Below are 14,833 nucleotides of genomic sequence, written 5' to 3'. Positions count from 1 at the left end.
ACTAAGATGCATTACTATCATAAATTATGAAAAAATAAATAAAAAATAAAAGAAAGACATGGATTGACTAAAGCTTTTGAATATTTGACTGAAACTGTGAGTCAGTTATAGTGGTGCACTTGATATGGTGCCTTATTTTTCAACTTTCCACTATAATATAAAGCCCATTATGCATTATTCATTTTTTAATTCAATTAATGGGAGCTAAATTCCTTTCATTCTCAGTGTTACCTATTATTCACTTCTTACTTATGAAAAAACAAAAACACTTTTTTAATGTAAGCACTGTTTATGTATTAAAAGAGAAAAAAACTTTAGAAACAATCTCAAATAACTTAACATCGAGAGACAATCTCGTATATATATTGGTTTGCAGGTGAAAGGAGGGGAAAGAAATTGGCTTACAGATTAGGTTGTCATTACAGTATTCTATCGAAAAGACAGAAGGATGTAATCAAGAAACGGCAATAAGAATAAAACTTTCTCTTCAACCTGAAAACTTTATATAGCCGCCTAAATAATTCCAAATTTAAGGCCATTTCAAGGGAATGCATAAAGAAAGTATCCATCTCACCTTTGGGTCTTTCTTATCCAGTTCAGAATATGAGTACAATCTTCCCCGTTCACGAAATGCCTTCATAAGAAAACAACAGTTAAATCTTTTTGCAGCAAGGAATATAATCAATATTGTGACTTAATAAATTTGTACCTACATTCTGTACCCCGAAAAAAAAAACGTACCTATTTCTGGTGCGGTAAGCCTTAAGTTGTGCAGCTTGTCGGTGATTAGAAATATCTCTCGACATTCTTAGGTCTTCAGGCACAAGAATACTTCCATTCCAATCATGGTATGCGCCATGAATGAAGTCGAGAATGGTTTCCTGGCATTAGTAGTTCATTTCAAAATCAGCATACATAAGATAAATAAATAAAAAATGGATTGTGCAACAGAACAACAAACATTTTCAAGTTAAAAAAAGCTTTAAAAAAAGACTAAATACAGAAGGAAACCACTATTTAGGTTTAATAAAAGGACTTCAATAAGCAGCTTCTTCAAACCCATTAAAATAAAAAGTAAAACTACTAGCAAGGACATTAGCATTGCTAGTGTAACTATCTGAGCAAAAACAATTTAAAACATTGTAAAATGCAGGTAGAGTTGTTAGTATGTAGGAAGAGGGTGAGCCATAATTTAAGGGTTTTTTTTTTAATTCTAAATGAGAGACCAGAAGGTTGTTGGCTTTAGAGTATTATCAATATGAAACTACAAGAGATAACCATATTGCACAGGGTAACAGCCAGTGGCGAAAGATTCAATTGTTATACCAGAGGTTTAGAAGCATCGAGCCACTGGTATATGTTTTCATTACGAAACCAGGTCAACTGCCTTTTTGCAAAATTCCTGCAGATAGTATCAAAAATAAGATCATTGTTAACTAACTGAATTACACTTCTGTTCAATAGTAACAAAACATGGCAAGCATCTAAAACCAAATAAATTTGAAGTCCAGTGGAAACAAAATACCAAACAGCCGAGATAACATTGTGATGTGTTGGTGGGATAGCACTTCAGGTACTATAGGTTTCTTCCTAAAAAAAAAAATTTCAACATAGCAGCATGTATTTTCTGGGTATAAAAGATGGTAATAATCTACGTTAACCACATCAAAAATGGTAGCCCAAGAACTAGAAAGCAGAAACATGTTCCACATAAACAGAATGGCAAAGCACAAGCCGCCACCATTGGAGGATAACTTGTCTTAGTTGTACTTTTCCTCCTTTCTTTATAATTCTTTTTTTTAATTTATGAGGAAAACAATCAATTACAAGCTTGGAGTGAAGCAGGTGTGTAAATACTGAAGGCAATCTAAAGTAACTATCGATGGCCTTTAAGAAAAGAATGACTACAACACAATTATCCAGAACATTAACAGAAAAGCCCAATCAAAGTTTTGGAGAATTTGATCTAAATTACAATTTTTGGAACGAACCAGCATGGAAAAGTTCCTAGAAGAGGCAACATTGAGAATTGAAGCAGTGCTTCCTTTTGCACCTCTTTCAATTGTTGGTCCAAGTGATCTCCAATGGTTATTAGATACGAGAGAGAGAACATCCTCTTATGGTCTTAAAAGTTCTCAAACTCAATGGAAAGAACATGGTTTGTACTCTATATTTCTCATTTAATGCAATTTTAAAAACACAAATTATTCATGAACAAAGAAAAAAAAAACATCTTCTATATAGGATAACTTTTTACCAGTAGGAACATTTAATGAACAAAGATTTACTCAAACAAAAATTATTTAAAGACAAAATATTAAATTTTGATATACACTGAAGATTTTAAGTGAATAACTAAGGAAAATTAAAAATGCTCTGCTACCTTTATCAGTTTATACTATAAAAAAATGGATTACCGTGATGCTTTTTGAAATTCAAACAAGAATTTGTAAAATTCTTCAACAGAACTGTGACCCCCTTGCTCTCTACATCTTTGTAAGTACTCCATGGCCTGAAAGAAGTGAATCACATATACAAAATATAAGTAAATTCATTTCAACTATTTATATAGAAAATATAATGATCTAGTTAATAGACATTCTTTAGGCCATCAACTATTTTAAATCGCTATTACCCAATCTATCATTACAATATACATCCAAATTTTAACTATAATTTTATATTATACTTAAACATTAAAAAAGGGGAGAATTGGAGTTATACTACACTTGGAACATTATAGGCTAAGAGAGTTTGGTTCCCTCATTTTAATTTTTGTTTTCAATATGATCCCCTAAGTTTAAAAGTTTCACTTCAGTAACGTTAAAGTGTCTCTGTTAGACCAAGTTGATCATTTTGTCAGTTTATCACACACTAATTTGGTCAACTTGGTGACACGTGACAATCTGTGAGAGATACCACGTCAACCAAAATTAACACCATCAATGCAGAAATCTAACAAAATGACCAATTTTGTTGAATAGGCACTTTAAGGGACTAAAGTGAAACTTTTTAAACTTAGGAAACCAAACTGAAACTAAAAAACAAAATGAGGGAACAAAAATCTATTTTAGCTGAAAATTATACTATAATTTCAACCAAAAATATTTCTTAAGGCATAAAGAACTTCTTGCTGTACACAATATACAGATCGTTCAACCAGATATATTTCATCATCTGAAATTTGCAGATAGTAAAAGTGAAATGTAATATAGAAACTATAAAGGTATACTTGTCTGTAACCAATTGCTTTTGTTGCAGAATTGGAGTTTGGATGAAGACCTGTATCAAGAAGCCATTGAGCCTCAGACAAAATCCCATCCCTTCCTGCAGTTGATGAGAACCAAGATTTATTGCAATCAAATATTCATGTACTATTGACAGAGAGCTCGGCATGTATTGTTATAACAGCAAATACAAACAGGTATGTGCAGTGCCCATGCATACACATGGAGAAGAATGTTCTAGAAAATGTATGGGATTCATATACAAATTGAGTGTTTCCAGTTCAGGATTATACCTAACAGCATATCTTCACACCGATAATCAATTGATTTATAGAGGTCAAGTCTGTGGCTAGAAAGGAAAAAGCACATAAACTCGTAGTCTAACTCTGATGAGTTGGTTTTTTCCATTGCATCACCATAAGTATTCATATCAGACAACTCAGAACCATCAGCAACACCATATTCGCCCTGTTCCCTGAAAGAATCATATGGTACCCGAAAAGCAGAAGGAGGTGATCCACTAGACTGCCATTCCAAAAAAGTATAAACAAATGGTGAATTTATAAATATATTTCAGATAATTCAATAAATCGTGAGAATCATGCATTTCAGATATATATCCACAGAAAAAATACAGGTATATACAGCTAAAGTAATCAGTTAGTTACAATTGAAGTGCATTTAAAAGAGATAAAAGCACCACGATCACATTGCCAAAAAAGTTAATTTTTGGACATTTTCATTGTGGTTGGTATGCATATTTGCACCAATGTGCAACAAATGAAAGAGAGAAAAACAGGTCAAGAAAGGATATTAAAATGTCAACATAAAGAGAGTTTTTTTAATCTTTCAGTAAGGCTAGTAGACAAGATAGAATTTAGAGTTATGAGTAACTTGAAAAATTGCAAGCATACCTTAATAATCTCTAGGCTACGTCGTAATCGGTACCAATCATTCACTGCTAGAAATTGAGCCTTTGGATCACCTGCTTTTACCACCAACTGCACAGCTGTATCCCAGTCATCATTCCTCTGCAGTTCAGCTAACTCTTGATATGCTTCAGATACAATCTCTGGAGAGGCTTTAGGTACATCTGGCTTTCCATATATGAACCTTATATTTCAAAATTCAAACAAAACTCATAGGTATAGTGTCCCACATTAGCAGGTCAACAACTACATAAAGAAAATAAACTCAATAATGGTGTGAAAAAAAACGCTGATAATTCACTAATACAGTGGATGCCCATACAGCTTCCTGCATTTGACAGAAGTTTATTATATTCTACAAAGCCAAACTAATAATAGGACCTTTAGTTGCTTATCCTAGTGTAAACTGAACAATAACAACGATTAGAAAATTACCACAACATACTAAAAGTATATTCACATCCTTCAAGAAATTATGCAATGGCAAAACACTCAGAAAACCAAGTCTGCATCACTTGTTTTCTGATATATGATTATTTTGTCATTATCTTAATGACCAACCATGCTACTTTCACCCGTTATTTTCTTTGTTAAGGATATAAATATAAATAGCCATGAAATAACTAATGAAATGAATGACTACATAAGCAGGTTGTGGAAACAAAACAAGAAAAGTGGATTTCATTTCCTATTTATGGTTTCTTGTATTACAGACTACAATTAAGGAGTTCCATTCAAAAGAATAAGTAGTAAACAAAGTCAAAATAGGTAACTGTAAAAGACATACCATCTTAAATACAATCCAGTGCCTCCAACAACTATGGGAACACGGCCATTGTCAAGAATACATCCTGTAGCTTGCCTTGCATCCTCAAAAAACTGCCCAACAGAATAGTCTGATAAATAATAATTAGTTTTAATAGGTGAAAATTAAAGTTCTTCAAACTTTCAATAACAGAAAAATCCAACACGTAGCTATGAATGACAGACAGCTCTTGTATTTAAAGTGTCATAGTGTCAAACACATTTTCAATATGAACACATTTTCAGACACATCTTATTAGGAATCCAGCTAAAAAAATATGTTTCAGCTCAGACACTTGCCAACACTGCATGGAGAGACTATTATTAAAAAAAAATCATTGTTTAACTTTTAGAAAAGTCTAACTTAAAATATAATACAAATTATTAAACAAAATGTCTCAACTTTTTTTTCAGACTCGTTATCATAGAAAAATTGTAAAACTTAGCATGTTTGTTTGAGAAGTTAAATATACCTTAGTTAAAAGATATAATTTCATCTTCTTAGTTTGGGATTTTCTTTTCTGAAGAGACCAAGAGCTTGCATTGTAAAATAAATTAATGTCTCTTAATATTCTCTTGTGAGGCTCACCATCATAGACGAATGGTGAATATACTAGAGTTTATAAATATTGTTTAAAAGTTTAGATCTTTTGTTATGTACTTAAGTTGCTCATATTTCATTTCATTTGTTATGTGGTATCTCAATGTCCTATATTTTGGACATTAGTCGTGTCAGATTATTTGGTGTCCGTGTCAAAGTTTGTGCTTTATAGATACAGAGATAATTGTGTATTATAAATATTATTTGTAAAAAAATATAGCTCAGTCCAACATAAAGTATACCTTCAGATGGGTGCAGTATGTCAACCAGATGATGTGGTACCTCCTAACAAAAGCAAACAAAACAAAAGTATATAAACTAAAATCAAATGTTCCAAAAATGATATATCAAGCAAATTAGGAAATCCAAAAACGTATAGCATAGACTAATGTAAACCAATGCATTATGACACAAACACACACCTTTCTTTCATTTGGGGAAGGCTTTGCAGATCCAACATCAAGCCCCCGATACACCTGTGGCACAATACAAGCCAATAAAGCCACTTAAATAAAGAGTTTATTTTTTATACACTATTAGCATAAAAAAATTACACTGTCAAACAATTACAAATCATTTTAGATATAACTTTCAAAGTATTTTTTTTTTTTAAAAAAAAAAACTTTCAAAGTAATTATTACATAAATCAATTAATCAACAATTTTCAATTACGTGACAATTTATGACGGGATGACAATGTAAACAAACTTTTACACTATTGACGCATTCCAATTAAATTCATAAAGAAAACAACAAAACTCGTTCATTTACAAGATATATACATAGTTTCTATTTCTTTTCATGAAAAATCAACCATGTACATACGCATAACTGATTTATCACTTCGCAAACAACTGTCCTGCAACAATTTAAAGCAAGAACATTTTTCCTCATGAAATAACAACAACCACAATAATAATTTATCAGCAGCTAAACAAACTTAACTATCCACAATTTGGCTCAACAGCAATTTTAGTCGAAATTCCGGACAAGGGAACCTAAAATTAAAATCCTAAAACCCTACGAGTACCACTGCCACCTCATACGCAATGCAAAAGCACAAGAAGAAGCTGAATAAAATGTTTGTTTGAATGTGCATATTACCTGGACGGAGTCGGCACTGACGATTTCGCCGTTGAGGCGCTTTGCGAGTTCCAATGCGAGGCGGCTCTTGCCGGAACCGGTGGGTCCAGAAATCACAATCACCTTCTCTTTCTTCTTCGTTTCCGACGCAGTCACCAGAAACCGCTGCCGACAGCTGAACAAGCGCGGAGGTTCTCGGAATAGTGGTCTCGCTGGGAAACGGAGGCACGTGCGGAGAGTGCATACTCCATTGCTAATCATGCTCGGAGTTTCAGTGAGTGAGGCGGAAATGCGTGATAAGCGTGCCAAGTTCAAACCAAGGAGTATATAAATATTGGAATATTTGGATTAGATAACATGGCGATATTTCCTTCTCTCTTTCTTTTTTGTTTTTTTAAGTAATTTTAGAGTTCGAAATTTATCAAGATAATAAAGAGTCTTGTCAAAGAATAATAATTGACAAATTAATAAATAAAAATATGAACCAAAATTTATAATAGGATTATATTTAAAAAAATCATGATAAAAGTACATTTATAACACTTTTTTTTATAAAAAAAATTCTGTTTATAATTCCTTCATTAATATCTTGGTTAATATTTATTAGCATTTTTATAGATTACAAAATATTTAAAATTATTTTGTCTTCTTATTTCATATTAACTAACTTATAAAATTTCTACGAGTAATCAAATAAAGGGCCTTTATTTCTTCCTTTTTATACACTTCTTTATTAATTTTATAAATAACTAAATAAAAAAATTGACCAGGTATTTGTAAATTTTATTTAAGTTTTAATTTAAACATATTTCAGACTAAGTAAATTAAAAAAGTCAGTTTTGTCAAAAACAGCTAACATCATTTTTATTTTATTAATCTCAATTAAAAATAAACATATAATCATTTGAAAAATAATTCTCTACCTATGTGATATTATTATCATTTGTAAAATAATTCTACCTATAGCCTATTTGCCGCTACGAATCACTGCTGAAATAATCCCCACTATATCTCAGGTAATGTAGATTTTTCCTAACTACCATCAACTAAACAAATATATTCTCGCTGCCTTAACACAATTTCGTTCACCACTAGCCTACCCAAACTTCCACACATCATCAGCTCATTGGACAAATCTTATTTTTTTCATAAGAAAACAAAAAATCAATGGGGGAAAGGGTGAGGAGTCGAAGGCTACCGCGAAGCTTTTCTCTACTAGGAGTGCTTCTAATAGCATGGATCTCCACTAGGATATTACTAAACTGTTAGTGCTAATAGCCTGGATATGAATGACGGGTTCAAGAATAAGAGACAAACTTCTTTTTAATATACTAGAACCCTAAACAGGTATTATTACTAACAGTTACTTTATATAATAATAAGTCTGAAAGGCAACCTCAATCAGATAACAAATTAGACCGTCAACCTCACAAACAATAGAAACAAAATGATCGTATCTAGCATTAAAAAAATTGAACTTCGGATGCACAACATGCAGGTTCATTAGAAAATAGGAGTAACACGTAAGACTAATAAATTCTAATTCCTTGAGAAACATAGCATAAACTCTGCTTTCTTGGGCACAATTCTTCGTTATCTACATTGGCTAGAAAAATCTGCAGTGATCTCACCCAGAATATGGGTTCCCACCAGGTGGTCCTCCCATATCCCTGCTTGGCACATCTCTACTGGGAGCATTGTTCGACCATCCTGAATTTTGTTGAAACCCTCCCATGTTCTGGTTTGATGGTGGCCCTCCCATGTTCCCTGCGTAGTTATTCTGAGGCACACCACCACCAGGACCATAGCCACCACCTGCATTAGGAGGGTAACCTCCTGCGGCGTTCGGAGAAGAATATCCAGCTGTATTTGGAGGGGCATAGCCTGCATTGCTCGGAGGGGCATAGCCTGCATTGCTCGGAGGGTACCCGCCTGCATTGCTTGGAGGGGCATATCCTGCATTGCTAGGAGGGTACCCGCCTGTATTGCTTGGAGGGGCATATCCTGCATTGCTAGGAGGGTACCCAGCTGCATTGCTTGGAGGGTACCCAGCTGCATTGCTTGGAGGAGGACCGCCCACATTAGGGCCAGGATTTGGCGAAGGAGGCCTGCCCTGCATGTCTCTGTTTACCACATTTTCCCTCCTCCTCTCAAAGTTTCTTGACCTGTCAGCATTACGAGGCCTGTCATTGCGCCTGTTTCTCTCATTGGCACGAGCATTGTTTCTAACCCACTCTTCGTGATACTTGGGATCATAGGGAGCAGCTTGCCCGTTAATAAAGGGCTCACCTGGTCAGGAAAACATAAAAGTTAACAAAGCACGAGCTATAACCCATCTGCAGCAGGACATGCTATGCTAATGCAATCCAACAACATTCATGGATTCTTGAGCATGCTATTCCCTTTAGATGGCAAAGGCACACACAGTCAAGAACAACCATACCTCAAAAGTACTGAATGAACACAAAAAGAGCCAGGTAACAGAACAAGAGATTTTACCTCCATAATCCTTTTCCTTAACATTCAAGTAAGAATCAGGAAGCACCCACCGAACTCCAGGCAATTCTGCAATTCCAAAAAAACAAAAACTAAATTTTTTTTAAGAAAAAACTCACTAGCACAAAACATAAACAATACCCTAAGGTTGAAAACCACCACACATATACCTTTAATCTTGTAAGAAAGCTCTTCAGACACAAGAGCCCCAAACGCAAAGTAGTGCCTAGTCGAGACCGAATATATCTTCATTCTCGCCTCCTCTTCACTACAAAAACCAAACCAATCACACCAAATAATCAGCCAAAAACATACAATCAGGTAGGAAATGCACCTCCAATAACCTCCATATAGCTCATTCAGGCTTATATTATCGTAGATTACCAAGCTAAATATCAAAATTAAAAATAAGAGTTTGATCAAGCCACGTAGCATACCCATCATATTATTCAAAACAAAGATGTAACATTTTTAATTTATTCTATTATAACACTTAATTAAACTAATTAAAACACATAAAACAAGAAAATAGATAATTAAATTGAAATTATGGATAAAACAAGAGGAAGTTGTTACCTTCCGATGACCTTGGCCAATGTTTTGATGTAGCTATCGATGATGTCATCGCGTGTGGGGTCTCCCTCGGGCTTCTCCATGACGACGAGCCAGTGTTCGAAATCGCAGCCGTCGAGCAAGATGGTTTCTTTCGGGGGACGGTTGGACCAGTTAGGGTTGGGGTCGTTGAGGGAGGAGGTAGTGGCGCGTGTGGAGAGGGCGCGGAGGGAGGGAGAGTTGGGGAGGAGGGCGCGGTGGAGGGAGGGGTTGGCGGCAACGGAGATGCGGCGGAGGAAGGAGAGCGCGGAGAGGGAGGGAGGAGAGGGGGCGGTGGAGAGAGAACGGGAGAGGAAGGGGGCTAGGGTTTTGGGGAAGATGCGAGAGAGGATCTGAGTCGCCATGTTAGAAGAGTGAGTGGAAGGGAAATGGAAGGGGTTTAGGGTTTTCTATCTGCCTTATAGAGTGATTGTGATTAGGGTTCTAGAATAGTACATAATAGAATGTTTGCCACAACAAAAGGGTGTAAAAGTAAAATATCTACTTGTGCCCTTTAATGGAATATCTTATTTTTCTACATTTTATTTTTGTCAAGGATGTGTTTGTCGGAAATAAGTTTTTTCATCAAATAAATGTTTTATGAGAATAAATAAAAAATTTGTTTGACTCGTCGTTTAAATCAGATAATTTTTTTTAAATAATATTTTTTATCATATTTTATAATTAAGTTATAATATTTAAGAATTAATTTAATAATTAATTATATTTTTAGATAATCAATTTGATATTAAATTGTAAAATTTAAAAATTTATTTATTATTAAATTATTTATAAGATTAATTTATTATATTTTTATATATTTATACACTAAATATAAATTTTCATCTTTTAAAAAATAATTTATCAGCATCTCATATCTTTAAAAGAAAAAATTAATTATTTATGCTACAAATTATTAATTATAGTCCACTAAACCTTTTGCCCAACGAAACTCATTGGACAGAAAATTATTCATCTTTTTCTCCTTTCTCAACATCTAATATCTACTGCATCATTTTTCACAAAGTAAAATTCAAGCTGGGAAGTTTTACACCGCCATTTTTATCTTACCCATATTGTATATTGTTTTATTTCCACGTGAAGAGTTTATCACTGCCTAAATTAATAAATGTTCTCAACTGCATTGCCTAAGCAAATTGAACCACTTGGACACAATTTGGCTGCACCATCATTACACTCATGAGAATGAGTGAAATCAAATAGTACAGTTTCTATTCCTCTATTCTCTAGTGTGCGTGAGTGTTAGATAGCAAATTTTTCTCATTTTTGTTTCCGCAACATGAGTCTAGAGTGTGAGGATTTTAATTTTGTGTCCCACTATTATCAGTTTGGGAAGGAGTTTCTCCGAGAGATATAAGATTGGATTAAAAAAAAAAAATAGATCTTATCATTTTCTTATAAGAGATGGTGCAGAAACAATTGCAGAAATAAAAAAAAAAAAAGCCTAAATCTAAAAAGTGGACAAAATTAAAAAATAGTAAAAAATAATGAAAATAATATATAATTATTTAAAAATTTGTGTATAAAAAAAATCTAAACAACTAGGTCTAATTTTAAATATAATTGTTCTAATTTTATTGGGTCAGATGAGATGGGATTGTTTAACCCCAGTTTTGATTTGGTTAATTTAGACAAATCCTACAAACCAATCCGTGAATAACATGGTTTAAAATCTAGTGTTAGAAAACATCACTTGATGACTCCAGCATAAGAATGTTGGTTATACAAATTATTGTATGTGTATCATTTTCTTTTTTCGGAAGAGTCATTTATTACAAGCACGAAAAGGACCCTTTTATTTGACTAACTGATGCTGGTCAAAACAAAAAACTAAGACACTGATTAAACAAATTTGATTGGGTTTTTACACATTCACGGCATAGTAGAATTATCAATCCATTAAATTAAGAAGTACGCAATGTTAAAATTTGTAGAGAAAATTCTAAATCACAGTTGAAAAGAATTGCAGTTAACTTGTGAAACTGAATTTGATAATCTTGATCTTACACCAACTAAACTCTGAAGCTACCTCAGCATGTGGGGGAAGATATGGTGGGGCAACCAAACACTAACACTGCACAGTCAAATATTCAGCTCACCAAAATGAAAACTTTCTACGTATGCATTATCTTTGGTTTTCTTGAAGCACTAAAACTCAGCCAAACTCTTTCCAAATCCCACACACTTGTAGAAACACAAGAGTACACCAAGTCAAGTCCCTTGTCCAAAGTCCAAACTTTCAAACCCCATTTGCATAATTACAAAGCCTATGTTGTTGGCTTCTTTATTAGCTCAAAAACTAGCATATAGTTTGGTGTGTTAGCTCATCTCCCTATATCTTTCTCTCTTTCTCCTCTTGTTCACATAACTTGGCCAATACATGCCTTTCTTCTCACTTTTGCATGCACACAAACACACAATGGAGTCACCATTCAAGCCCATCTCATGCACCAGAAAAACTCCATACAGAATTGAAACCAAGAACTTGTCATACAAGTTGTGCAGCCAGCTTGATGAGTGTAGAAGCCTTTGTTTTGGTTCCAATCCGGGGAGAGGTGCCAAGTTCATTTTGAAGGATGTGAATTGTGAGGCAAGGCCAGGGGAGATTACTGCTATTGCTGGCCCTAGTGGAGCTGGAAAAACCACACTGCTTGAGATTCTTGCTGGCAGAATACCACCATGTAATAAAGTGTCTGGCCATGTTCTTGTCAATCATAGGCCTATGGATGTGAACCAATTTAGAAGGACATCAGGGTATGTCACGCAAGATGATGCTTTGTTCCCATCACTGACAGTTAGAGAGACACTCATGTATAGTGCCATGCTGAGGCTTCCCGGGGGAAGAAAAGTTGCTGCCATCAGAGTTGAAGATTTGATGAAGGAGCTTGGATTGGACCACATTGCAGATTCAAGAATTGGAGGTGGATCAGACCACAGCATATCCGGCGGTGAAAGGCGTAGAGTTTCCATTGGTGTCGACTTGGTTCATGACCCTGCAGTTATTTTGATTGATGAACCAACTTCAGGGCTGGATTCAGCATCAGCTCTTAGTGTGGTCTCATTGCTTAGGCTTGTGGCATTTAACCAACGTAAGACAATTATTTTAACCATCCACCAACCTGGTTTCCGAATCCTGGAGCTATTTGATGGCCTCATTTTGCTGTCTGATGGATTTGTGATGCATAATGGATCATTGAATCTTCTTGAGGCTAGGCTTAAGTTAGCTGGGCACCACATTCCTGACCATGTCAATGTCCTCGAGTTTGCTCTTGATGTCATGGAATGCTTGGTTATACACACTTCAGAATCTGAGGACAACCAGTTTCTGCTCAAAGAGAACCAAGATCACAGAATGAGGATGCAGTACTCTAAGGTGGTGAAAGAAAAGGCACTTATGTACTCAAATTCTCCAATGGAGGAGATTTCAATCCTAGGACAAAGATTTTGCTGCAACATATTCAGAACCAAGCAACTCTTTGTCACCAGGGTCATGCAAGCCTTAGTAGCTGGTTTTATTCTTGGGAGCATATTTTTCAATGTTGGCAGTCAACAAAGTCATGTGGCATTGCAAACTAGAAGCGGCTTCTTTGCTTTCAGCCTTACCTTTTTGCTATCATCAACAACAGAAGGCTTGCCTATTTTCTTGGAGGAGAGAAGAACTTTTATGAGAGAGACCTCAAGAGGAGCTTATAGAGTTTCTTCCTATGTTTTAGCAAACACCCTTGTGTTCCTTCCTTTCCTTCTATTGGTTGGTCTTCTGTATTCTACTCCAGTGTATTGGCTTGTAGGATTAAGGAAAGACATTGATGGTTTCCTTTACTTCTCCTTAGTGGTTTGGTTGGTCCTACTCATGTCGAATTCTCTTGTGGCTTGTTTCAGCGCTCTAGTGCCAAATTTCATCCTCGGAACCTCAGTGATTGCAGGTCTAATGGGGTCTTTCTTTCTGTTCTCAGGGTATTTCATATCAGAGGAAAAAATACCAAGTTACTGGATTTTTATGCACTATTTGAGCCTTTTCAAGTATCCATTTGAGTGCCTTGTGATAAATGAGTATGGACGAGAGCAAGGGAAAATGAGATGCTTAGAAATTAGCAATGGAAAATGCATACTATATGGAGCTGAATTCTTAAGACAACAGGGTCTGAGAGATTCACAAAAATGGACCAATTTGGCTGTAATGTTGAGCTTCATAGTGGGGTATAGAGTGCTTAGCTTTATTATTCTTTGGTTCAGATGTTACAGGACCAGAAAATAGATCAGATTTACAACAGATTTAGGTACTCGTTACAGTCCTTTCACGGAGTTTCATTTTTTTTTTTCATCAATGACAATGCATAGTTCATACTTCATACTTACACGCGGCAAAAATCTATTACTATTTGTACCAATAAAAAAAAAAGGCTATCAATATTCTTCTGATTCTTCTGAATTTTTCTGAATTTTCCATGCTGCTATGATCTCCTTTATGTGTAACTCTTTGCACGCAATACTTATAGTGCTTTGTATGCAAAGACAAATAGTGTATACATTAACTCAAGAAGGAGATTTTTTTTTTTTTTTGTGAATACTTAAGAACGAGAATGATAGAAAATAAAAAGGATTATTCAGTTTCTTTTCCTCCTGGCAGAAACGAGTTCAGTTACCAACAACCGGAATGTAACCGATGCATTACAAAAATGTAATTGTAGACTATTATTAACAGAGCCAAATAATGGCATCAGGATTGAATATCACATCATGGGTGGGAGAAAATCCAGTGACACAAACATAAGTCACAAACCCACACTTGCTATCCTCAATTTCAATTAATATAGAGGTCACAAAAACGGCAAGTATATCTTTTTTTATGAAGATTCTCGGGGGGTAACATCCATGCGCAGAATCTGATTTTTTTTCCCCCTCTTTTTTCCATTGAATATGCAAGTTATGGAAATAGAATTTTTCTTAAACCAAGTCCAGCACTGGAGAATAACCATTCGTACACTTCCTACCAACAACACCTTATCTTAATTTATAATACAAAAAGTAGATATAAAAATAAAAAATAAAAACACCAACACCATCTTATCTTACACAGCATT

At 34.8% G+C, this 14,833-nt stretch overlaps 3 protein-coding genes across 4 annotated transcripts; 1 reads left to right on the top strand and 2 right to left on the bottom strand.

Moving 5' to 3' along the window:
- Positions 1-331: 331 nt before the first annotated feature.
- On the bottom strand, positions 332-6,986 carry LOC100808814 (tRNA dimethylallyltransferase 9). Of its 2 annotated transcripts, none has more exons than XM_003543172.4 (11): positions 6,666-6,980; positions 5,984-6,037; positions 5,804-5,846; positions 4,944-5,052; positions 4,142-4,340; positions 3,521-3,752; positions 3,233-3,327; positions 2,418-2,512; positions 1,327-1,402; positions 742-881; positions 332-634 (listed from the first exon to the last, which is right to left on the bottom strand). In XM_003543172.4, the coding sequence occupies exons 1-11, from the start codon at positions 6,903-6,905 to the stop codon at positions 571-573; spliced, it is 1,347 nt and encodes a 448-aa protein (XP_003543220.1). In that variant the 5' UTR covers positions 6,906-6,980; the 3' UTR covers positions 332-570. The 2 variants fall into 2 exon arrangements, 1 of the variants encoding a protein (XP_003543220.1); XR_005887974.1 differs by lacking the exon at positions 332-634 and adding an exon at positions 1,526-1,590 and having other exon boundaries at positions 743-881; positions 6,666-6,986.
- Positions 6,987-8,083: 1,097 nt separating this feature from the next.
- Positions 8,084-10,187, bottom strand: LOC100808288 (multiple organellar RNA editing factor 8, chloroplastic/mitochondrial). Its single transcript, XM_003543171.4, has 4 exons — positions 9,717-10,187; positions 9,311-9,408; positions 9,144-9,209; positions 8,084-8,933 (listed from the first exon to the last, which is right to left on the bottom strand). The coding sequence occupies exons 1-4, from the start codon at positions 10,094-10,096 to the stop codon at positions 8,272-8,274; spliced, it is 1,206 nt and encodes a 401-aa protein (XP_003543219.1). The 5' UTR covers positions 10,097-10,187; the 3' UTR covers positions 8,084-8,271.
- Positions 10,188-11,631: 1,444 nt separating this feature from the next.
- On the top strand, positions 11,632-14,144 carry LOC100807754 (ABC transporter G family member 10). The gene has a single exon (XM_003543170.5). It carries the CDS (start codon positions 12,133-12,135, stop codon positions 14,005-14,007), a length of 1,875 nt encoding a protein of 624 aa, XP_003543218.2. The 5' UTR covers positions 11,632-12,132; the 3' UTR covers positions 14,008-14,144.
- The last annotated feature ends 689 nt before the right edge of the window (positions 14,145-14,833 follow it).

Source organism: Glycine max, chromosome 13 (genome assembly GCF_000004515.6).
Source record: "Glycine max cultivar Williams 82 chromosome 13, Glycine_max_v4.0, whole genome shotgun sequence".
In the NCBI taxonomy this organism is placed as follows: domain Eukaryota; kingdom Viridiplantae; phylum Streptophyta; class Magnoliopsida; order Fabales; family Fabaceae; genus Glycine; species Glycine max.
This window is presented reverse-complemented; position numbering and strand designations above follow the sequence as displayed.